The following is a 25,376-nucleotide window of genomic DNA, read 5'->3' as shown; positions in this document are numbered from 1 at the left end:
CTGAGGGGGAAGGTTGGGCTGTGGAGGGAGATTTCTCTTCAGATTGAGTGTATTTGACCCGCAGGAGAACACGTTTTGACACGTGCGGGAGGTGCCTCCCGTTCCAGGCAGATACAGATCTGCAGTCTGCAACAGGCCACAAGGACTTCGGGTGGAAGCCGCAGAAGAAATGCAAACCATTTTAAAGGAGCTGCAATCTCGTTATCCTAAACAGAAGCAAATTCATAAGCTCTTACTTGGGGGGTGGGGGTGGGGAAATCCCAAAATTTTTCATTTACCGTAGCACAGACATGCGTGCAATTATGGAAAGCACATCTGGGATGAGGCAAACGTTGCTTTCAAAATGCTGGGCGCTGAAGGAGACAGTGTGACGCACATTTTGTGTACGTGTGTGCCTATGTCCGTCCATCCATCCATCCAGCCAACCATCCACCCATCCATCCCGGCAGGTCACCACCCAAGGGCCACCACAGTGGGCAGCCGGAGGTGACCATGACCGCCCTGAGAGACCAGGCCAGGGGCACGGAGAGGTTGCAGGAACCCCTTCCTTCCCCTCAGGCACGCTCTGTGCCAGCCGGGCGTCCTCCAGGCGGCCTCTAGCCGCTCGTTAGCAAGGAAGGACGGCCGGGGCCCGCAGCGACACCTCCGCGCCTCGCCTCACCGCCTCATCGCCTCACCGGCAGAGGCTGAGGCGGGCGGCGGCCCGCGCATGCGCCGTCACCGTTGGAGGAAGGGGAGGGAGGAGGAAGGGAGAGCGGGCGGGCGGGCGTTGCTGCGCCTGCGCGGGCGGTTCCCGGGCAGCCCGGGTCGGGGGAGCCGAGCGGAGCGGTGGCGTGGCCGGCCGTGCAGGCGCCCGGCGCTGCGTGCCCCTGCCGCTGGGCATGGTGAGCAAGGGGCCGCTGCTGCGCCTGTTGACCGCCATCAACCGGAGGAGGATGAAGCTGCTCATGGGGCTCGCCTTCGTCGCCTATGTCGCCTGTGAGTGAAGAGGGGCTGGAGGCGGATCTGGCCCGGCCATTCATTGCCCGCTGCCCGGGCGCCCCCGGCCCCCCGTGCCCTCCGCCGCTGGAGGAGAGGAGGAAGGGCGGCTGTGAGGGGGGCGGCTCCTCCCGCGCCCCGTCGCGCTGCCCGGTTGCGACGCGCGGCTGCTCGGGCCCCGGCGGGGAAAGAGGCTCCGCGCCTCGGGGTCCGTCCGTCCCCCGCCTCTCCGCCCCGTCGAAACTTTCCCAAGCGCGACGGGCAGCCGTCTAGGCCGTGGCGGAGGGCGACCGCCGGGCCGGGCCGGGCCGGGGGTGCCTGTCGGGCTTTTTCCCCCTAGCCCTGGCCGCGCCGGGAGGGCGGCGCGGTGAGGACACCCCCACCTCCGTGCCCCCTCTGGGGGGGTGTTCGCGCTGCGGGCGGCTCCCTCCGGGGGTGCAGGCGGCCGCGCTTCCCCCTCGGTGCCCCGCGGGAAAGGGGCTGGCAGGCGGCGGGCGGGCAGCCAGCCGGCCGGGCGGCCTTCGGGCCCAGCCCCGGGCGTGAGGTGAGGCCGAGGCGGTGGGGTGGGCTGGGCTGGGCTGGCTGGGCGGAGGGGCCGAGGGGCAGCGGCCTGAGCCAGACGTAGCCGCAGGAGTCAGTATTTCCGCAGCCGCTCCTCAAGACCGCTCTTTGTCCGCCTTGAGGTTAACCTGGTGCGGGTGCGTGAGGTGAGGCCGCAGGGGAGCTCCCCGTGGCGAGCCTCGCGGCTGGATATTTTTTGTGAAATCCTCTGATGTCCCTTTGGGGGCTGAGTAAATGTTTGCTTGTTTGTTTATTAGCTCAGCACGTAGCTGGAGCCTTAAGAGAGGCACAAACCACTGACAGGGATGTTTATGACTTCAATTATTAGGCGTGATTCAAAGGGAGACTCGGATTGATTAACGTTGTCCTGTCAGCTCTCTTCCCTTTCTTGTCCAGATTTTTCTGTTGCATTTTTCATATTCAGTTTATTTAGCATTAGCCTGTTCTGGTTTTAGGCTTAGGTAGACTTTATGTAGATGGCACATCATGAGGAAGGATCTTTGAAGCCTTGTCAGCTTAGCTAGGGACAAGCGATTCTCTCGATGCTTCAAAACATATAGGTGAGCTAGCTTTGGGGATGGGCGTGTGCATCAGATTTGGGATCCTCCCTTTGCCTTTGGGAGGGTGGAGAGGTACAACTCAAGTAATTTGGCAGAAGGGGTGGTGTTTCCTACCCCAGAAACACAACATAGGAATTTCCGTGACTACCATATGTTACTGTGTTTGCAGGACCTCGTTATTTAGATACTGCTGTTATCATTGAGGTTATGTGCCAGCTCTGATTCTTAGGACAGTTTGTTTGTCCAAGTGACTTCAGGTTCCATGTGTACTGAAGCGGGGACAGCTTAATGTCTGTTCTCATTTTGAAAGGGTTTGATGTTTTGCCAAAAATGCTACTTAATTTTGAAAACAAACTTAATAGGCTGCTGTGAAAATACTGGAATTGAGTGGCAATTGACATGGTCATTAGGCCCTGGCTATTGATTAGATTCTATGGAGAGTAGTTGGTGTTTGCTGTCTAGCTTTGTGGGTAAAAGTTAGCCTGAAGGAAGGGAGAAACTACCATATGATTTTTGCTGTCTGGGCTGTAAGTCATAGAAGTCTTCTCACCACTTGTTTCTGGTTGTTCTTTGGGATTCAGAAAAATGAGAGGAGGAGAGGGACTGCAGATCAGTATGGCAAAAAGTAACTTACAAAGGTGGTTGTCTGATGGGAGTATTATTTTTTTGGAAATCTAATGTGTCAGGTTGCTGTGCTTGTCAATTTTTTGACTAGTGGTCAAAAGTAGTGGAATCGTTAGTTATGGCTCCGGTGTATTTTTGATATAGTGTGCTATGCTAGCAGATGCCACTCATCTAATAGATTCTAGAGAGACTATTTTTTGTTTCCTTTTCTAGGGAAGTGATTATCATCCCATCCCCCCCATCCTAAAAGTGCACTCCTTGCAATATTACTGAATCATCACTGTGCTCTGGTTGCAGTCAGATAATGCCAGACTAAAATAGCATAGAATCTGAGAAAACTGAGCTGCTGGTGTAGGTGTATTTGCTGGCACTTCTTACATTCCTTCTTTCTCAAGCGCTCTCCAAATGACTAAGTGTTTTCAGGCTGTGCACCTCCTTTCCATGAATATCCATTCAGTGTTAGTACATGGGGAATCAGATTTGGAGCACATTATGTTACAAGGAATGAAATTCTTGGCAAGTACATTATTTTTTTTGTGAACTAGAAGATAGGACTTTTTTGATAGTGCCTTTTTGTCAGTTTGTGTGTGAAACCCCAAGAGAACATTTAAGGAGTATCTTTTCTAAATGTGTCTTATTTCATAAAAAGCTTCTGCCTTTGAATGCAAATTTGTTACAAGCGTGCCTGAAGAACTTCTCCATGAGAGTTTGCAAACTGGAGAGAGAGCTTATTACAGGCGGCTGAAAAAGGCTCTCGGCTATCTTGCTCTCAAGAGTCATTGAGTGGCTCTCTTGGTAGTTTCACAGCAAGGTGGCTTGCTGGCTTAGGTATCCTTGTGCCTCGTCTCCCATTTCCCACCAGCGTCCACCACATAACAAGGACTTAAGTTTCTGTGCTGTGCACCAGGTAAAGGAACTGGTGTAGGCTAAGATCACCTTTTCATGTTATAACCATTTGGCAGTGGATATTCAGACAGCTGTTTTGGCCCAACTGAGGAGGCCATGCCATGGTGAAATGGGCAGCTGGCAGTGCTGTTGGCAGCACTGTCATCACGCCCTTTGCAGGTCTACAATTAGTGTCTCACCTAAGGAGTCTTGTTGATGTCGGTTAAAGTGCTGCTGTGACATGAGGTGCACAGTCAGGCTCACATTAGAGATACCTAGAACTCTTTTTATGGACTTCACTTGTTTCCTTAGTGGCACTTAGGGTGAGAAGGATCCTTACTTTACATCTGAGTTTGAATTAAAGTAATATTTGATGTCTCATTTCTGTAGATATAATTTCCATTAATTGAAAAAAATAGTTATTCACTTGAAACAGTGTGCTAGGCATAGTTTGCGTATATAAAAATAGAACCCCAAAAGAGCATTTCTATGCAGCAGGCAGTTAAAAGCTGTTGTAACTTAAGCGACTGTTACCTGGCAAAATAGAAGAGAGCAGTTACGTTTACCTCATCTGTAGGCCCTAGGTGAAAGGGATGATTTTGTTCCCCATTGCTCAAGTGATGACACTGGAGACAGTGCAGCTAGCGAGCTGTCAAAATCACTCTGTAATCTGGCAGAATGCTACTAAATTTTATTTTTTTTGAAATATTTTTCAGAATTAGCTTGGTTGACTCACTTGCAGTGCTGTCTCCTCCTGTGCTATTTTGCACCGCTGTACTGGAAGCCTTGCCCAAGTTATATACTACGTATAACTGGAAGCCTTGCCCAAGGGTTGAATTTTCGTTGCCCTTTTAAAGGGACAAAGTCTTCTGCTAGAGCTTCTCTCTGATTTAACCACCAGCAAGATACTGCAGGAATGTTAGTGCTAACCTAAGGAGTGGGAGGCATGGTGAAGTGGACTGAAACAGATCTTTTAAGTCATGGACTGCGCTTGCATCATCTTGAAACCCTTGTGAAACAACAGCTTAAGAACATGAGGTGATTATAAACAAGTGAAATGGATTTAATTCACTCTTGTTGTCTGGAATGAGAAATGTAGACAGATCATAAACCAGCAACAAGTTAAATAGATATTGTTAAAAAAAATCCAATGTCAATGAAGTTTTAAATGTTTATTCAGCTCTATATGGACATACTGAGATGCTTCAGTGAGGCTGTCATTGTAGAACCAGGACCTTATTTAAGTGGTTGGAAATACACTGTAAAATTTTGTAGCCAGGATTTAAAGATCAGAGCTCGTCAATCTGCATGGTTTGCTTTGATCTTGATGCTACTGTAAATAAGCTACTGATGTCTTGGTATAACAAGGGAGTTGCATTTTCTTAATGAAAATAAAGTTAAGAGTTTTATTTCTGGTAAAGTAGAACAGTTCTCTTTGCTCATGTGTAGATCAAATAGTTCTCAGAAAGTATGTCAGTAGCCTTGTTCCTTTTCCAAGGGTAAAAAGAAGGAATAGTAGGGTGCTGTCATGAGATCAAAGCTTAAGACCTCATTACCTTTGTAAGATAAATTACAGTACAGCTACTGAAACAACTTAAAAACAAAATGTCAAAATAATGTGAGGAAAGTACATCCTGCAGTGTCGTGGCTTGACTTCTCGCAGTGTTGTTAGTTGCCATGATTGTTATCCTTTGTTTTACAAGGTTAGCCATTTGTTTTTGTCAGATTTCCATCAGCTAGAAAGAATGTAGTGTGATCTTCTCAGAATATCAAGGTGTGAGTAAGCTTTTTGGTTTGGGTCTTGCCAGTCCTTTCCATGTTGCTTGTCTTGCACATGTTCAAAACAAAGGTTAAATGCTATTTAATGTTGTAGTTTTTACATTCACTTTTCCTAATAGAAAAGTAGCTGCGAATTTGGTCCTGTCGTATTGCTTCAGGCTAGTTATTGCTATAGCTAGCACTGTTGTGGACAACACCAGAAATATTCCTTTCCCAGCTGTTTTATAACTAGACAGCAGGATTGACTGGGCATGGAAGAGTTAGAAGTTACATCAGGCTCGCCTCCTTTTTGTGTCAGCATGCCATGGATTCTCCACAAAAAACCAAAACTGAACCAAAACCATCTGCTCGATGGCTTCATGTCCTGCAGAGGTGCCTTTCATCTGTGGGTTTATGCAAATAAGTTTACTGTCTTCAACAGCTTCCAGTTTCCCGTTCATCAGACTTTCAACTAGCCGTAGCCATATACCCTATGAAAATTTGTTTACACTTCAGTTGAGTTTGTCAGGAAAAGATGGACTCCAACTCTGCTTTGCTAGCCATGAAGTTTTAAACCAATTTTTTGGCATCCTGGAGAAATTCACTCCTACAGTTCCCAGCTTATCTGCATTTAATATGTCTTTAGTATTTGTCTTTAATATTTTATCTCCACTTAGTATTTGTCTTTTCTGCGGTATGTGCAGGAGGTTGTGCTGCCATCATTCTACTCAAGGACAAACACTCTTAAGAGCTTCCACCTTATTTCCCCTTTGTGTTTTTGCAAAGGGGGAATGTTCCGCTATCATTTTATTGCTTGTTTCTTTTCTGTAAGGTTGGTTGACCAAAGCAGAGTTTAGCTGAAACCAGTAGTTTTCAACTTCTTGTTCACAGACCCTAGGGAGGGAGAGATGGGAGTTACTGCACCGAGTTACCTGAAGGGGGTTATAAAAGTTAACTGGGAAAAGTGAGTTTGTTTCAGTTACAGTGCTAACCATTGGAGCATACCGTCAGTCTGCTGAAAACAATCTTAGCAGTCAACAAACTTAAAATAAAATGCTGAAAATGGTGAGTCCTGACCCCTCACTTGATTGTCACCCTAATGTGAGTCATGTTACCTTGGGTGCCTGCTCAGTTTCTGGGGTTTGACATGCATGCTGGGGTATCACCATTATCTTGGGAGAGTGGAATATCGTCTTTCTCCTTGAATTTCTTGAGAAATGTCCCACAGTTCTGCTAGCCATGTCTGGGAAACAAAAGGAAGGTCAAGGGCTAAATTAGGTGACAAAGCCCTCACCCCCCACCCCCCTTTTTTTTTTTTTTTTTGTTTTAAAAGGCATTTGAAAAATCAGGGCTGCCATCTAGATTGGGGAAAGCATGATTTGTGTAAAACTGCATATGATACATTCCAGTTGTTGAGATAATAGTTCCACTGCTTTCTCTTTCCTTCACTTGAAGTAGGGACATGTGTAGCCCAAACAGTAGCATGTAGGGGCCTATTGGCCTAGAATGTTTCTGTTGGTTTCTTTAACCTGCTGTGTTGCTTTAATGCAAAGGGACAAACTGGTTTTCTCAATAAATTTTGCACAATTGAATTGTGAAGATCAGATTTATCTGGAGATAGATGTAATTTCATATTTTTTTTCATCATCTGCTGCTGTTTAAGGAAAGACATTTAAGGTTTTCAGTTCTTTCTCTATTATTAAGTGAAAAGGGGACACAGGGATGTTAGCAATTTAGATTGCTTAGCTTTCACATTGCCCAATTGCCACATTTTGACCCAGTCCAGAATATAATTATTACATAGTACTCCAGTTACGTATAGGTCAAAGTCCTTCTGTTGGCTCCCTTGGGACTTCAAATATTTTGTAGGCAGTCAACATATTTGCAAACCGCTTTGTTGTTTCAAGCCAGTAAATTCAAAGATACAAAGTTTTATGGTGTCCAGGCACACTCAAATATATGTGATGATGAAAATCAAACATCCTGTTTGGAACTTCATAACTGTGATGAGTTACATGCATTCTGTTTTTGTTGTGGTTGTTGTTGTAAATGTTGGATGTTTTTTTCTGTTTGTAGTAACTAACAATTGGAGTGCATTACCTTACTTGTAGCAAAATATAAAGGATAGACAAAAATGGATGAGTAGTGGTAAAGAAGGACATGCTAAAGATATAAGATAGGAAGGAGTAGAAACACTGAACAGAGAACTGGAAAAAAGACCTAACAAAAGATTTGGAAAGGGTTTGCTGTCTGGGAAACAAAGAACAGAATTCAGTCATAAAGTGATGATGCCAACTGAAATGTTAGCATAAGTATTCATGGTTAGGTCCCCATCCAGTATGAAGCTCCGTTAACTCTTGTAAAGAAAGAAAATTTGCATAATGTTCTATCTCACAGCTGTAGGAGTGTATCAGTTTGCTAAAGCTTAAGTATTCATTCTTAAGAGAAGGTACAAAAACATTGTCCTGGTAACTGTTGCTTTTGTTTTGCTAGGTGATGACTAGCTGAGGGATTGACATAGAGTGGTGGCGTTACCCAAGTTGAAGAGGGAGCATCTTCCCCTTCAGAAAACCCTGTGTCCTGATGTCTAGGGTACTTTCCATGTGGGAAAAGCTACAGTCTGCTGTCTTTGATTTGGGGCAGGAACTTTACTGTTGATAAAGATGTCAGTTCAGGAAATAATAACGGGAAGAACTGCTTGCCATACAGAAATTTACATAGACATACCAGAGGAGTAGATTTTTCATTTTTTTTTTAATATTTTTGTACATTCCCCAAAGGCATAATCATAAACTTCACCTAGGAAGGTGACATTCCCTTATGCAAAGTTGTGATTAGTAATTATATGTTGTTACCTCCGCAAATATTGCAACATACTCTCATCAGTATAATAATTTTCTAAAGCAAATTAACCAACTACTGGAATTACAGATAGGATACAATTGAGGGTTTTTTATTGTTATAGAATCCAGACTATAAAATGCAGTTTGAAATGTTAAATCATAGAATGGTTTGTGTTGGAAGGAAACTTTGAAGATCATCTAGACCAGCCCCCCTGCCATGGGCAGGGACGTCTTTCACTAGACCAGGTTGCTTAGAGCCCTGTCCAACCTGACCTTGAACACTTGCAGGGATGAGGCATCCACGACTTCTCTGGGCTACCTGTTCCAGTGTGTCACCACTCTCAGAGTAAAGAATTGCTTCCTTGCATCTAATTTAAACCTACACTCTTTCAGGTGAACATCATTGCCGTTTGTCTCATCACTACAGGCCCTGGTAAAGTTTCTCTAAATCTACCCTCTTTCAGTTTAAAATGGTTACCCCTCATCCTGTCGCTACACTCCTTGATAAAGAGTCCTTCCCCATCTTTCCTGTAGGTCCCCCTTTAAGTACTGGAAGGCTGCTATAAGGTCTCCCTGGAGCCTTCTCTTCTCCAGGCTGAACAACCCCAACTCTCTCAGCCGGTCTTCATAGGAGAGGTGCTCCAGCCCTCTGATCACCTTCATGGCCCTCCTCTGGACTAGCTCCAACAGGTCCATGTCTGTCTTATGTTGGGGAGACCAGAGCTGGAGGCAGTACCCCAGGTGGGGTCTCATGAGAGCAGAGTAGAGGGGCAGCCTGCCTCAACCTTGTGGCTGTGTTTCTTTTGATGCAGCCCAGGATGCAGTTGGCTTTCTGGGCTGCAAGCGTGCATTGTTGGCTCATGTCCATTTTTTCCTCCACCAGTACCCCCAAGTCCTTCTCTGCAGGGCTGCTCTCAGTCCATTTGTAACCCAACCTGTATTGATACTGGTGATTTCCCCAACCCAGGTGCGAGACCTTGCCCTTGGCCTTGTTGAACTTCACGAGGTTCAAGTTTTCCCACTCCTTAAGCCTCTCAAGGTCCTTCTGGATGGTATCACTTCCCTCGGTAGCGCTACTCAGCTCAGTATCATCTGTAAACTCACTGAGGGTGCGCTCAATCCCACTGTCTGTGTTATTAATAAAGGTACTGAATGCTATGGAACACAATACAGACCCGTGAGGGACACCACTTTTTACTGATATCCCTTTGGACATTGAGCACAACTCTTTGGATGCGGCCACCCAGCCAATTCCTTATCGATTGAGTATTCCATCCATCAAACCTGTGTCTTTCCAATTTAGTGAAAAGAGTGTTGTGTGGGAAGTAAATTTCCCAAAGAAAATAATAGTTTTCTTTACATTATTACATATCTAATTGAGATCTGCAAAAGAATTAAATGAAAACTGTAATGCATCTGAAATAATAAGCATTTTATAAGTTCCCTTTGCCTACTTTTCCTTTTTGTCAAGTTTTCTTCTGGAGATGAAAAGCTTCTTTCTAACAGGAGACTGAAGCTGCTGAGCGACTATGGAGAGTCAGATTTAAGAAAAAAACCCCTCTTTTGAATGATATTGCATCTCTCTGAAATAGAAGGTTTTGCTGAAGCAATTCACTCTGGACATTCAGACTTTGCCCTAGAAATTCATGTTATGACCATATATTAATTCATATTGTTTCTGCATGCGATTTCTGTGGATAGTGAGATCTGTTTGAAATGAACGTCATCTTGTGCTCTTTTTATTCTGAGGAGCAGAGGTTGTACAGAGGGCAATACAGGGAAAAATTCCTGGGTTTTCAGCTACATCTACTTAGAAGTTTGTGTAAAAGTTTCTTTAACTGAGTGTCTTGAAAATACAAACAAAGCCATTGGGAAAGAAAATGGTTTTAAAAGAGATTGCATCCAATTTTGGCGCAGTTGGGTCTCTATGGGCATTACGGTCTTGCTTTTTAAAACACCCGTTTTAAAATATGTGTGATGCTGAAACTAATATTATCACTAATAATTTCAAATTGAGTGTTTATTATATTTGGTGCCTTGTGGTATTCTATGACTTGATTTTAATGGCATTTAGGGATCATCATGGGGTAAAGGCACAGGCTTCCTTAGAGATTCTGTTTTTTCCCACCTTCAAATTATGATAGTGTTATTTTTCTGGTTCCCCAGCCTATTGTGAATGAGTTAATAAAGGCATGCAAGGTTCTCAGAGTAGTTACCTGTGTTTACAGAAAACTATACAGTAAGTATTATTGCAGATGACAGACTCAAAGGACATTCAGGTGAAAAAAATATATCCTGTTCCTATATTCTGAGGATCTAGAAGAATAACTGAATAACTGCTATGAAGTGCAGTTGGTCAGAGCAAAAAGTCTGATGATGATAGATAGGAAAGTGTCCATTTAATAGTGGATGCCCAACAGCACATTGCTTGGGATTTCCGTTGTACTTTTTCAAGTGTGACTTAACAGATCTTGTGTGTGTTTATTCTGGTGTGTTGGGGGGGGGTTGGGTGTGGGGTTTTTTTGTTTGTTTTTTTTTTTTTTTTGTTTGGTTTTTTGTTTGGTTTTTTGTTGTTGTTGTTTTGTTGTTGTTGTTGGCTGGTTGTTTTTTTACTTCATGCAGGCAGGGTTGGCTTCTATCCAAAGGATAGCTCTTCAAATATTCCTTTGCTGAAAGTAGCCCAGTCATTGTACTGTTCTGCATCCAGCACAATTTCAGAAAGGGTCTTCTCTAGAAAAACTAAACAAACCTTTAAATTTCCAGGAATATAAATGTATTCAGTAGAAAAGGAACCATTCTTTACTCATCTGTGATTGATTGGCTTTTGTTTAATGTAGTTTTGAGAAGTCTTGCAAACCTATGACTGTTTTACCATAAGGCTGTGCTTGCCAAATAGTTAGAGCTCTATCTCTCAGAGGCTGGAGTGGGAAAAAAACCCAAACAACAAACCAAACAAAAGAGGATTGAGGTTTTCTGAAAATCATGAGTGACTAATGTTTAGTTGGCAAAATGTAAATACCTCTTTAATAACAACACTGTGATTAAGGCTTTAAGAAACAAATACTGTCATTTCTAAAAGTACAGCTCTTCATCGCTTTGTCTAGGGTATGTCATTCTTCTTCTCTGGAAGCTGTTGCTTTAAAGTGTAATGTCTGTGGGAGTGATTAATGCCTCTGATGTATTTTAATCTTCACGGTACTTGCAATTAATCCTTGCAAAAACACTAAAATAAAAATGATTGTTCTCATCATTTTATGGAAGGGATGCAGAGGAGAAAAAAACATCCCAGAACAGATAGAGTTGGAATAGGACTTCATCTTTCTCCTGCAGGCTATTAAAGCAGGCTTTCATGTGTCTCAGAACAATCCAGATATTCTGATCTCTTCCCTAATGGCAACTTATTACCTTAATCAGTCATTGGGTGAGGTTTACAAATAGTCTTTAAGCAAATAAGCAGAACCTCTGTTTCTTCTCTTTTGGAGGTGAGCATCTTAATTATTTGGTTACAAGTCATGCTCCTGTCTGCCTAGTCCAATTAATCATGAATCCTTCCCTTGTACAGTTTCAGTACATGGTAGGAAGACTCTCTGTCCATATATGCTCTCCAGGTGGACGAATATGAAGTTCTTCATAGAGTACATACTGTGTGTGGCGGTGGGGGGTGAAGATGTTAAAATCTCTAAGGTTTGAGAATTGGCATAGGACTGTTATCCTGGATGAATACCTCTTGGCTTAAAAGATTTGGCTTTAGAATTGGAATTTTTTTTAATTGTATTTTTAAGACTGGCTTTTACAGTGAGGTGCTCGTTTATGTTAGCATTTGCTCAGATTGTGTCCATTAGGAGTCTGATGCTTTTGAAAACTGTGTTTATGTGTAGTGCCTTATTCATGACCTTGCTGCTAAGGACGCTTTTCTAACCATCCACGTGTGCAGCTTTTGGTGCCTGAACTTAGTGGGCCTTTCAAGGGTTTTTATGGTGCCTGTGAGGGTTTTTGTCTTGGACTTGTAATTCTGCATCATTCTGCTTGTGGATTTGGGCCCACTTGCCTTAACGTGTTTCCATTGTTCTTGCCTGAATATCAAACTGGTCTTGGCATAACCTTTAGGGCAAGGAAGCGACAAGTCAGGGAAATCCTCTGTAAGCCATAGTCATACTGCTGGTTCTGCAGCTGTGTAAGCCTATTTATATAAATAGTTGTGATACGCATTTAGGAAAAAAAACAACAAAACATTAATTCCACTGTAGTGCAAAACCTTACCTCTGATCTCTTCAACCTTGATGTAAGCTGTATGTGAACACACAGTAGCCGAAGAGATTCTCCGTAGAATTTTGTATTCAGAAGCCTTTGTGAGGGCATTATGTTCAAGTGAATTTCTGCAGCACTTCTCTGCATGTGAGAGAGACTTCAGAGTTCTTCAGATCCCGCCATATGGTATTTCCTATGTGGTTTATTTTGCAGTTTCATTCTTTTTTTGCAATGGTACAAAAATATGCTTCCTAGAAGTTTAATGGAAGGTCACGTACTCCTACAGAACATCAAGCATAGTGTTTCTGGAAGTACTCAAATGCCTTTCTGAGCTCCCCTTCCCTGCTGTGGACACTGAGTACACACAATTAACATGTTTTCTTTAGGAAGCCAGTTTCTTGTATGCAATGTAGCTGCACTCTCTTTACAATGAAGCTGGCAGGGTGGTGGTTATCGTGCAGCTGGCAACTCATTTTTCATCAATTGCTGCTTCACCAACTAAGCCCAGATGTTTCCTTCCACTGTGTAAACAATATTTTACATTATTTGTATGGGTTTTTGTAGCCCAGAAAAATAACTGATTGCAAGTATAGCTGAGTAATATAACTTGAGAATTTTGTACCTGTAGTTGCCAGGTGATCATAATTCACTTGGGGAAAAAAAAAAGGCATTTTTCCATTAATGTTATCACAAATTCCTCTAAAATCCTAGGCAGAGGGTAAATAACTTGAATTTAATTTACTGCTCAACACTGTATCCCTTTTTTCCCCTAGAGTATTTACTTTATATAATTAAAATGAAATCAACAGTGTTTTTTAAATTCAGTTTGATTTTATTGGTCATCTGTTCTAATATAAAGCTTTTGTATCTTTTCCCCAGAAGATGACAGAGGTTTTATGATGCCACCACAGATATCACAGTGCCCTCCTACAGTTTGTTTGATAGTCTGTCATGGATTCATTTGAGTTACTCTTTAAGTTACTCAGTAGGTAAAAACAGTTCAGTAGCTTTGCCATCCCCTGAAGGGTGTAACAGCAACTGCATTAATGCATCCTCACCCATGTACTCCCCACTCCTTTTTCCTGGCTATGTTTCCTTTCTCTCTTGCCTGGAAGTTGCCTGTGACTGTAGCAGCCTTTTTTGTTGTTTCTGTAACACCTCATTGTCTGCTTGAGTAATAAGTAATAATCATGAAAATGTATGTGCCAAGCCTGAATCTAGGCAAAATACTTCCTTAGCTGCTACTTGAGACCTGAACTGAGGACACTTTAGAAGCTTTCTATATGTATGTTAATACTGCATATAGGCGGCTACTCCTTCTTAAGACCCAGTGGAATTTGGATCCTTAGGTTGAGCCTTGTCTATTTTAAAGTGCAATTGCAGAATGATTTTTGGGTTTTTTTTGTGGTGATATTCTGGTTATGTTTCCTGTGTTGCTTATTGTTGCAGAGTCCCTTACGTAACTGTTCCGTATTAACCTTGTTTGACTTGATGATCTGGAGTTGTCAGCTCTTTAGTGTAGCCTGGTTATGACTTCTCATTTTTTCACTTTAAACTACATTGTGTGTCCTAGTTGAAAGTTAAAAGGAAAATCAGTGTTTTGATAGTCTTTGTGTAATCACATAAACCCTGAAGAGTTTCAGAAGATTTTTTTTTTCTAGTAGAAAATAAATCGGACAGATGAATCTTTTCTTTGTGAACACAGAGGAACAGCTGATACATATTTGCTGTGCTATTTTACACTGCGGTTTGTCTTCTTCAAAACTTTTTTCCATACAAAGAGTGTAATAAATGATTTGTTTGCTTAGTGAGGCATTTGGTTACATTGCTTAGGTACCTTTTGTGTCTGCATCACAATGTATACATATTTAGGGAGAGAATTCACATGCACACAAGTACTTGCTACCTTTAATGCAGGACTGTTCTGGCACCTCTTTGGACTGGTGCAGCTATCGCATGTAGTGGCCAGTCTTTTTACTCTTGTCAGTCTGCAGTTTCCAGTTTGTGTGTTTCAGGTATACAGGACTCCTTTCTTGCTCTTGCTGTTTTGTTTCAATATCCCTAATAAACAAGTCCAGAACTCTGGTTTGTTTAATCTGTGTGTTGTGTCAAATTATAGTTCAGAGGATTCTTGTGCGTTTTATTTATGTCATATAGTGTGGGGATAATTATCAGATAAGTATATCTGCTGATTTACTAGTCAGATAATTCCAGGTGTGCACTGGAATCCGAGTCCTTTTTTATTGAATTACTGTATTTTCCTACTTTTTTATAGTCTCATGTAATTTCATCAGAATTCATCCCGTACTCTTAAACTATGTTCTAGTCACTTTGTGTTTGTACATGTATCATGTATGTAATTTATCTAAATAATTTGTGATTAACATAGTTTTAAATTCCTTCTGATGATGACAGGGAAAAATGATCTCATGTACTGTTATATAACGCTGTAATGTGTCTCTTTTCTTATTTTCCAGCTGTATGGGGAAACTTTGTCAATATGAGGTAATGTATGTATTTTTTTAATTTAATATCCTTATCTGAAATAAAATTAACTTTCCCATCAGCATGTGTCACTGCATATCCAGTAGGGAGAAAATAGAATAGCAGCTGACATTGTTGTTTGGATAGTTGCTAAGCAGCTGATACCATTTTTTAAATACAAGGTGTTCAGTCTCAAACAGGGTTATACATCTGCTGCAGATCTCGCCTAGGATCTTGCTGTCACTTCAGCATCTGCCTTTCTTTACACAAATTAAGCTTCTGATTTTGGAGATGCTCTCAGGCAAGTTGCTTGGCATAGTTGGGCACTTAGGCTTGGATTCTGCTTTTCCTCAGCACAGATCTGGCCATATCTCAGTGACAATATAGGCTTAAACATTGAAGAGCAGCAGATCCTCCACTGCTTGCCATAATTATGTTTCTGTACCTGGAAGTAGAAATGTGGTTTTGAGGGCTTTTCCTCCTCCACAATTAATTGGGAGGGAATCCGATGGTTTAACTACTGAAAAGCAAAAAAATCCTGTGCTCTCCCCCAGAATTTTTGCCCTTGGAAATAGGAAAGCACAGTATACGCACGCAAAACATGCAGATTTTCACAACATTTCTGCTTGCATGTGAGTTTTTGTCCTCTGGGAAAATTCACTGGGAAGACAAAACTGCAAAAGAAGGTGAAGAGAATATGAGGACAGTCTGTTCCCTACAACAAAGCCTTTGCGCATAGAGGACAACATATTTCACCATGTTCTTTTGCCAGCAAAGGGTTTTGGTACCCCGTTGCCATGCGTAGCAGCACAGTAAAGAAAGTTTGAGGCAAAGTAAGAAAATGAATGAATTCTCTGTGGGCTCTTATTCACCCAGGACAGCTTAGCCTGGGATCTGTTCCTGTTCCAAGCTATGCGCTATACTTCTCTTGGAGCTTCCCACCCTTGCTGCAGTGTTCAGCTGTTAGGCAAACAGCTGCTGAGCTGCTGGGGCTTGCAGATGGAGATAGCATTTAAATTACCGTGTTATTGTGACCAGCAAAATATGGCAGGTTAGCAGCTGTTACATGAGCAGCTGAGCATGTCATAAGGAAGGACAGGAACCTCAGAGAGGCGTTTGAGGTGGGCAGGTGGGTGTGGGGATCCAGTGTGTTAATTCCCTGATAAGCTGTCATTACAAATTCTACTACTAGCTGCATCTGACTTCTTATTTGATGTGTCCATTATAGAGCTATTGAGGGGGAAAACTTTTTATTTCTGAAGGTTTGATGTTGGTGCTGAGCCAATAAGATTGTCTTTGTTAGGAGGAAGAGCTCATTAAAAACTAAACTGCAGAGTGCTAGTCCTTAAGTTCCAGGATTTGTGAATAAACAATAGTAGGAACTATTTTTGAGGGAACCCTTTTATATTCCGAGAGGCTTCCCAAATTTTTCTTGCTCATTTAGCACAGAGGAGAGGCTATATATTCCACTGATTGCTCACATAGCTCTTTGTAGATTTCTGTTATTTGGGAAAACATTTGAAATATTAACAAGAATTACTTAATGTTGCTTCCTTGTAATAAATTCATACTGTGTTAACTGGAGGGTTTTTATTTGCCTCTATTACAATAAATTGCAATTTGTTTTGAAAGGATGGTTCAGGGTCTGTGCGTCTTAGTCTAGGAATTTGCTGCACTCTACTGATATGACAATGAATCTAGTCAATAAGTTTTTTGCCTCAGTAATAGGCTGAACTGACTTTTTAGTAAGAGAGTTTTACAGAGGGATATGAAGGGAATCATTGCTCTGACTTCTAACAGTGTGGCATATGTATGTCTGCTTAACAAAGGATCTTCTGTTTCCCTAGGTGTAATGACTTCAGGTCCCAAGTGAAGGAGCTCTGTTTTATTTGAAAGCACTCCATTTTATGTTGGATACCCATGAATCCTCTAGTATGCAAAAACTTACTACTGTAAGATAAATAATTCCCCTTTCAGAAAGTTTAAGTAAAAAAAAAAAAACAAACATGCAAACTTCAGGAAAATTGCATAGACTAGATGCAAGAGGTAAAATTTAAAAATACATATTCTACACCTGTACAAGTTTACTCAAAGAATGAACACAACTAATTCAGATACGTTACACCATTGGATGCTAAATAAGACCACATATATTTGTGCGAGACACCAGCTTCTTAGACAGTACTTTGCTTTCACAAGTTACCTTGACATTCTTCAGTACGTAAGCTTGGCTTCATTTCAAACAAGTAGCATTTGTGTGCTAAGTCAGTATTGCCCATCAGATGGTCACTTAAGACAAGTTTTGGTATATTTTTTTTTCCTTGTTTTTGTAAAAGCTCAAAATCAAACCTAGACACGTTTGCCCTTTTCTCTTTTTGATTGAAATTGCTGTTACAGTTGTGATATGCTAACAAAATGTTTTCCTTTAATACCTGTAGCATGCAGTAAACAGAGACTCTCAAAAAAACTCTTGGGCATTTGTGTAGTAAAGCTACACTCAAAAACATTTCTGCTGACCCCACCTTAGTGCAGTAATTAGACACTTTTCTACAATTAAGTTAATTTTCTCTGTAAAATGAATGTCATCTTTGTTGCTTTTACTCTTTTCTGTGGGCTTGGTTCAGTTTCTGCCAAACTTGGTGACAAGACTAGCTGATTTCAATGGGAATTGGACCATCTGCTTTCATTTGCTCTGAGTGTGTCTTTGAAATAACACTAACTTGGGTTGCTTTGGAGATATTGTCCTAGCAGGAAAAGCATGGTGCAGGTGCAGTGGAGCAACTGTTGCTTAGCTATGGATTATGTTTTTTCTTTTCTTGCCAACAGGTCTCTTCAAGAAAATGGGGATCAGAAGGTGGAAAGTAAAATAGAGGAGGTTAGTTTGCTAATAGTTGTAGTCTGTATTTTTTTGAGGACTCCATTTCCCTCATTTCATATTGAAAGGGTATATTTAATTCTATCTTATTACTCTTCGTTCTGCTCAAAGCATTGGATTTGTGTCTGTACGTAAGTTTTTGAACTGTTCTTTACGATAACGGAGTTTCTGACATAGGTTTGTGACTCGTATTTTTAATTTTTTCCTCTACACCTTTCTTGAAAGTAATAGCTCTACTGTCTTATTTGCTGCAGGGACTATGGTAGAGTCCTCCTGAGAACTGTTTTTTTCTAATTGAATGAACTGTTTTTTTCTAATTGAATGAACAAATTCTTTCTTGTCGCCCCTACAAAATGTTAAGTATATATAAGTTTGATTAGAAATTTGAACCCTCCCAAAAATGCTTTGCTTTGTTCTTGACTAATGAACAAATGTAACGCTGTTTGTGGTCAGGGGTGGTGCGCAGTACCAACGCTTTAAGCACAAGTCCTGACAATTGCTGGAGTAGGCATAGGTATTGAACACACTGGTGGTCCTGAACTTCTGTACCAATACCTCTGAATTTCCATTTCAACCTCAGTTTGTTGTGAAATATTAACGTATGCAACAGATCTTTCTCCAGATGTTTTTAGACTTCCAGTCTAATACAATAAAATAAAGAATATAATAGATACAAAAGTCTGACATCAATACTCCCTACCCCTTGTCTGGGTGCGTGTGACTGTACTAGTGTAGTCTGGTCTGCCTAGTGTCTTGTATTCCAACAGGTTTATATAGCTATTGTTCCTCTGGACACAACAAGAAATTGCTTAAAATCAATGGAAAGACTGTGTTCTTAGTTTGTCTTTTGTATTCTCTCCTTTTTTTCCCTTAAGTTAAGGGATTTCACACTGTACGGGGTGATTTGATTTTTGGTGAAAAAGGTTCAAGGATTTTTTAATGTAGAGGATGTTTTAAGATGCAAGTTTCCTGGAGCATCTTCAGTGAAGCTTTTCATAGGAGGCTGCCGTGATTTTGCTCTAAAGTAACTTTCTAGATGCATGTTTTGTGATACGAATCTTGTTCTGTTTTTCAAAGATTAAATATTATTCCTTTATTTTAGGCTGTTGCACCTCTACGGGAGAAAATCAAAGATCTAGAAAAAAGGTACATGTTTTTTGCTAAATTGGGGAAGCAGTTAAAAAGATCAGTTTCTGTTCTGTAGTGGTCAATACTGTAGTTGTAGGCTTAAGAGAAATGTTTTGCGTATACCCTCAGTGCTTTTGGGTTTTTATCACATCTAAGCGAGGATGTGGCCTTGAGTGCTGGAAGACATTAATGCTTAAGGTATTCAGGTTGATTAATCCTGCTAAAGTAATCTGGGAGTGCTGGATTTTTGTAAAGTTCAAATTCTGGGGAGGAATTTGCTGGTTTGAGTCCAGCTGGTGAATGGACTACTATGATTTAGTAAGTCCAATCCAGGTGTGTGCTAAAACATGCTGGTTTCAACTGCAGGAGACTGAAAATGTGTTTTACCTCATATTTCCCACACTTTTGATCAGTTACCATGGTTCAGCTAATGCACAGTGATTTGCTTGTGAATCTTTGTGCGTGTGCTTTGGGTGAGCCTGACTGACTCGCTTCTCTCAGGATTTTTAAGGGAATCTGTTATCTTGGATTAAACTGCACGATGCAATTGAAGAAAAGCAGACAAGCTGTTTGATGAGCTGCAGGTATTAAATACGTGCCGTAGTTCTACAAGCACCTTAAATTGACATAGTTAAAAAAAAAAATTAAATAAATCCAAACTTGGTCCATTTCTCCCTGGCTGCTTGTGTCCATCCTGCAGCAGTGTTGCCTCACTTTTATGCTAGCAGGAACCACCTGAGTGCTGATAGTAAGCTGAATGGGGAAACCAGGCATTTCAATCTCTCTTTGCAAATAACTCTCTCGCTCCCCAGCCTGGTTGCCTTTCTGGCAGATCAGTTCTCCCATCTAAGTGTCCTCATGGGCAGCTGCTTTTCATCATAAAATAAGGTCTGGAATAGGGGTGGGAATTGTCAGCTCTGACAAGGACGCTGCTGCTTTTGACAGTGATACTGTTTCACAGGTGGCACTGTTGATGTCTCAAGCTAGCTGAGAATGCTGCATTACAAAGGGCCAAGTCTGGACTTATCCAAGCAGTACCAGTAAGCCTGGATGGTTATGTATGGCATACTGGTGGTTGTGTGCTGTTCCTCTGGAGAGGGTAGCAGAATCCCATTGCCCTTGGCCAGCAGTATGCTAGACACCTGCCGTGTTTTGAGTTTTGTCTTGCCAATGAGCAGTTACCCTTCCTTCTCCCTCCCCTCCTGTGCTGGGGGAAAAAAAAAAAAGAGAAAGGAAAAAAAAATTGTCAGTTCTGGTTTTTACAATGGATTTGAAAGATTCAGTGACCTGCCACATGCAGTTTATTTCAGTGAGAATACTGATCTGATTGCTCATCTCTTAATATAAGCGTGAACTTCATGGATGAAAGTAGGTGCTGTATTGGCAACATGAAATAGACAGACTGTGTCACCTATAGTAGTTGCATGTGATACTACCATACTAATTATAACAGCCAAATTACAGAGTAAAGATTTTAGGTTCAGAAGAAATTTTTGATGTCCTGCCTTTGTTCAGTTGACTTTAATCTTTATTGATAGCCCAGTATATCTTCAGCTTCAGTGGTTGGCAATTCAAGTATTTCCTTCTGCCATTCACAGAGGACCTTTGTGGGAGGGTGTCCTGTTTGACTCTTTTTTTTTTAATAATTGTCATATTTTACCAAAGGGGCAATGAGTTGTTCAGCGAAATCAATAAGTTAAAACTTCTCCCAGGAGCCATCTAAATGCTCTTTTTGAGTAGTGTTTGCAGTGTATGGATGAGTCTTGTTTCAAATGTCTACTGCATATGAGTTGTTGTAATTAATAATTTTTGAATTTTATACCTATGTAAAATGACCGTAAATAACTAATCACTGTTAGATCCCTGAAGGCTGATCCTGCTTATAAAGCTTACTGTCTAGTGTGGATGTTTGTTTTACGTCATAAACTGATAAAACCTGAAAGCAAGGCATCGTCATGCTTTTGGGAAGCAGGAAAGACAAGAATTCCTTAATGCTAGTCTCATGACAAGAGATTGTTTAACTGAAGCTGAAGTTGGAATGTTTTTATTAATAATTTGCACAGCAAAAGCATTGCCGTGTAGTCATCAAAGCAAGCATTAGGTCAAGATAAACCTAAGATTGTTGCCAAAAGATAAACGTTCGACTGGATCAGTTTCAGACTCCTGCCCACTGCCTCTAAGCTAGTAATGGTGTAATGGAAGGAGCAAAAATGGTTGGGAGGTACCTGTGGCAGCAGTATTACTCCATGCTGGATTAATGTGACCTTAAAATAGTGGTTTTAAAAGTGGAGGAGACTTGACTTTTACCTTGCATAAAGTTATTTGGCACTTCACTTTTTTTTCCAAACTCCATAATCTTCTTTTTATTGGTGGATTTGCCTTTCTCAAACAGGAAGGCTGTGTTTTACGTGTCTGCGTTATACTTACACGTTGTTGTTTCTTATTGCTTCTCAGTTTAAATCAAAGAAATAGAGTTACTGTTAGTGAGCCATGTGGTGATATAAAACAAGTGTAGGTAGCTTCTTATTTCAGTTTTCCTGTATGGGTAATATTGGAAGACTCTGCTGCTGTATTTCCCCTATCCAGGAAACTGAAAATCACTTTCACTCTGGGATGAAAAGTTGACGCAAGTACAGGAGCATCTGTGCTTTGCCTCTGAAGAATTCCTGTTGAGCCAGTACTGCAAGTTAGAAGCAGAGGAGGTGCTTCAAGATCAGAGGTGTAGGGTCAATTCAGTCAGGTACTGTTTGTGAGTAGATGAAACTGTAATCTTAGTGTGAAGTCTTGGCATATGTACCTCCTGCGCTCTACATCCAATTGCATCTCTAGCATGTCAGCTTACTGGAGGAGAGTAGTCATAGTTTGATTTCTGTCCAATGTCACACTGATATTTAGTTAAGAAAAACCTAAGCTATTAAAATATTGCCAAGACTACAATGCTAATTACTGAAAGAAATAAAATGAAATTCACACCTTCCTTTGGAGGAGTTTGTTGCTGTATGCAGAATGCGTGCCAGAGGGGGGAGAAACAAGTGATATAGTACTGTGCCCATGAAATCATCTAAGGTTCTTAGCATCAATTTTAAGCTTGAGAGCACATAAGAGTTGTATGTCACATAATTTTGTTTTAGGATGTTTTAGTTTTGATTAAGTTCCTGTAGAGAATAAGGTGCAAAAAAGTAAAGTGAAAGTAGCTTGAAGACCATCAAAACAATGGCAGTCTAGCTATTTCTGAGAAGAAAACTATGATTAGCTTTCATAGGGCGCGCAGGAAGGGCGCTGAGGGTGCTGCCAGTTCCAGAGGTGGGCTCACCTAGTAAGAGAAGCTCAGGCATGGTCTCTACCCACCAGAAAGCCATGTCCTCAGCACTTGACAGAGTAGACACAGCAACACAGACAGTGATCCCTTGGAATCACACAGGCACTCAGGCCTCAGGCTGCAGGGAGTGCCACAGCCTTGCACAGTAGCGGTAATAACGGCTGTGCGAGGTGTGAGCAAGTGGATGATCTGCTGAGCCTGGTGGCAGAGCTCAGGGAGGAAGTTGAGTGACTACGGAGTATCAAGGAGAGTGAGAAAGAAATAGACTGGTGGACCCAGGCCTTGAGCTCCTTGAAAGAGAGACCGGGTCAGACACTGGAAATAAAAAAAGATCACAGGGATATCTACTTGCCCCATAGGGCTGAAGGGATGGAAGGCAGTGGCCTACCGGAAAATGGTGAATGGAGGCGAGTCTGTGGTAGGGGCAGCAAGTGAACCCCCTCCTTTCCCACCTCCCCTCCCCATGTACCACTGTACAACAGGTATGAGGCCCTGGGCACGGTAGAGCAGCCAAAGGACAATGAGGCTGACAGTCCAAATACATCAGAGGAGCTGCCAGGACTGGAAAGGCCTACCCACTGTATTAAGACCACCTCTATAAGGAAGAAAAGGAGGGCTATAGTCGTGGGCGACTCAGCTCTGAGGGGGACAGGGGGCCCGATATGTAGGGCAGACCCCACTCTCAGGGAAGTCTGCTGCCTCCCTGGGGCATGGGTCAGGGACATCACAAAGAGACTCCCCAGCCTGGTGCAGCCCTTGGACTACTACCCACTGCTTCTGTTCCATGTGGGGTGCGACAAAAGTGCAAATTGAAGTGCAAAAATGATTAAAAGAGATATCGGGGCCTTGGGAAAGTTAGTACGGGGATCTGGAGCACAGGTTATTTTTTCGTCCCTACTTCCAGTTGCAGGCAATGACATTGAAAGAAACTGAGGAGCTCAGTCTGTTAATACGTGGCTCCGTGGCTGGTGTCACTGCCACAATTTTGGGTTTTTCGACAATGGAATGGCCTATGCGGCACCAGGCACGCTGGCAGCAGAATGGGGGCTGGCTCACTCAAAGGGGGAGAAGGGGTTTTGCCTAAAAATTAGCAGGGCTCATTAACAGGGCTTTAAACTAGATAAGATGGGGGAAGGGGGTATTATCGGGTTTGCCTGCGACAAGCCAAGGGATGCAGTACCAAGCAAAGACGAACAGGGTGCTAGTGAGGGCCTGCAGCCATTTGCTCTGAAATGTGCTGTCTACGCTGCAGCATGCTCAAAGTCTTATGTAGACGAGCCAGGAGCTCCTGGAGCAACAGGAGCCAATGGGGAGGCACCGTTAATGCGTGGCGTAGGAATGCCACCAGGAGAGCAGTGCAAAGTAATTACAACTGCTCCAGCCAAGTCAGCCTCAACAAAGACACGGCTGAAGCACCTTTATGCAAATGTACTTAGCATGAGGAACAAACAAGAGGAGCTAGAGATGTGTGTATGCCTCCAAGGTTCTGATCTCATTGGCGTCATGGAAACATGGTGGGATGACTCCTACGACTGGAGTGTTGGCATGGAAGGCTACAGGCTCTCTACAGGAGACACAGGCAAGGGAAACGAGGAGGCGGTGTTGCCTTATATGTCAAGGAGCAGCTGGAAGGCATGGAGCTCAGCCTAGGGATGGATAAAGAGAAATTGGGAGCAGGGGACATTACAGTGGGGTTCTGCTACAGGCCACCCAACCAAGAAGACCTAATGGATGAAGCTCTCTATAGACAGATAGGGGCGGCATCACATTCATAGACCCTAGTCCTCATGGCTGACTTCAACCACCCCGACATCTGTTGGAAGGGTAACACAGCCAGGTTAGGCAATTGATGACAACTTCCTTCTCCAAGTGGTTGAGGAGCCAACGAGGAGAGGAGCTATGCTGGACCTTGTTCTTACCAACAAGGATGGGCTGGTAGACAGGGTCAAACTCGAGGGTAGCCTGGACTGTAGTGACCATGAAATGGTTGAGTTCGAGATCCTCGAGGCAGCGAGGAGAGTGCACAGCGAACTGACCACCCTGGACTTTGGGAGAGCTGACTTTGGCCTCTTGAAGAATCTGCTTGGTGCGGTGCTGTGGGATGAAGAGCTGGAGGGAAGAAGGACCCAAGACAGTTGGTTAATATTCAAGGATCGCCTCCTCCAAACTTAGGAGCAATGCATCTCTACAAAGAGGAAGGCAGGTAGAAAAGCCAGGAGGCCTGCATGGATGAACAAGTTGCTCCTGGACTTGATCAAAAGCAAAAAGGAGGCCTATAGGGAGTGGAAACAGGGGCGGGTAGCCTGGAAGGAATGCAGAGGAATGGTTTGAGCAGCCAGGGATCGGGTTAGACAAACTAAAGTCCAGATAGAACTAAATCTGGCCAGGGACGTTAAGACAAACAAAAAATCCTTCTTTAAGTATGTCAGCGAGAAAAGAAAAACTAGGGAAGATGTGGGCCCTCTCCGGAAGGAAACACAAGATCTGGTTACCCAGGACTGAGCCAGAGCTGAGGTACTCAATGACATTTTTGCCTCAGTCTTCACTGGTAAGGACTGCAGCCACGACGCAGAAAGGTGAGTATTGGGAAAATGAAGAACCGCCCACTGTAGGTAAAGATCAAATGTGAGACGACCTGAGGTGCACAAGTCCATGGGACCTGATGAGATACATCCACAGGGCCTGAGGGAACCAGCAGATGAAGTCTCTAAGCCACTAGCCATCATATTTGAGTAGTCGTGGTGGTCTGGCGAGGTTCCTGCCGACTGGAAAAGGGGAAACATAACCCCTGTTTTCAAAAAGGGAAACAAGGAAGACCTGGGGAACTACCGGCCAGTCAGTCTCACCTCTGTGCCTGGCAAGATCATGGAGCAGATCCGCCTGGAAACTCTGCTGAGGCACATAGAAAACAAGGAGGTGATTGGTGGCAACCAGCATGACTTCACCAAGGGCAAGTCATGCCTAACAAATTTGGTGGCCTTCTACAAAGGGGTTACAGTGGCAGCGGACAAGGGAACAGCAACCGATGTCATCTACCTGGACTTGTGCAAAGCGTTTGACACCGTCCCACACGATAGCCTGGTCTCCAAATTGAAGAGACATGGATTCGACAA

The 25,376-nt window shown here is 42.7% G+C and overlaps 1 protein-coding gene across 2 annotated transcripts in view; it reads left to right on the top strand.

Annotated features, from left to right (window-relative positions):
- Positions 1-794: 794 nt before the first annotated feature.
- UXS1 (UDP-glucuronate decarboxylase 1) overlaps positions 795-25,376 on the top strand; it is a 64,596-nt gene continuing 40,014 nt past the window's right edge. Inside the window, exons 1-4 of one of the 2 annotated variants that reach the window (XM_082496760.1) lie at positions 795-978; positions 14,935-14,962; positions 17,768-17,816; positions 18,919-18,962. In XM_082496760.1, the coding sequence (XP_082352886.1) occupies positions 882-978; positions 14,935-14,962; positions 17,768-17,816; positions 18,919-18,962 (218 nt within the window). In that variant the 5' untranslated portion in view covers positions 795-881. Of the gene's footprint in view, positions 979-14,934; positions 14,968-17,767; positions 17,817-18,918; positions 18,963-25,376 lie in introns of both variants that reach the window. The other variant, XM_082496761.1, reaches the window with a different exon arrangement.

The sequence above is a fragment of the Vanellus vanellus genome, assembly GCF_965231255.1.
Source record: "Vanellus vanellus genome assembly, chromosome: 1".
Classification (NCBI taxonomy): Eukaryota; Metazoa; Chordata; class Aves; order Charadriiformes; family Charadriidae; genus Vanellus; species Vanellus vanellus.
Note: the sequence above shows the minus strand (reverse complement) of the source record. Positions and strands in the feature narration are given on the sequence as shown.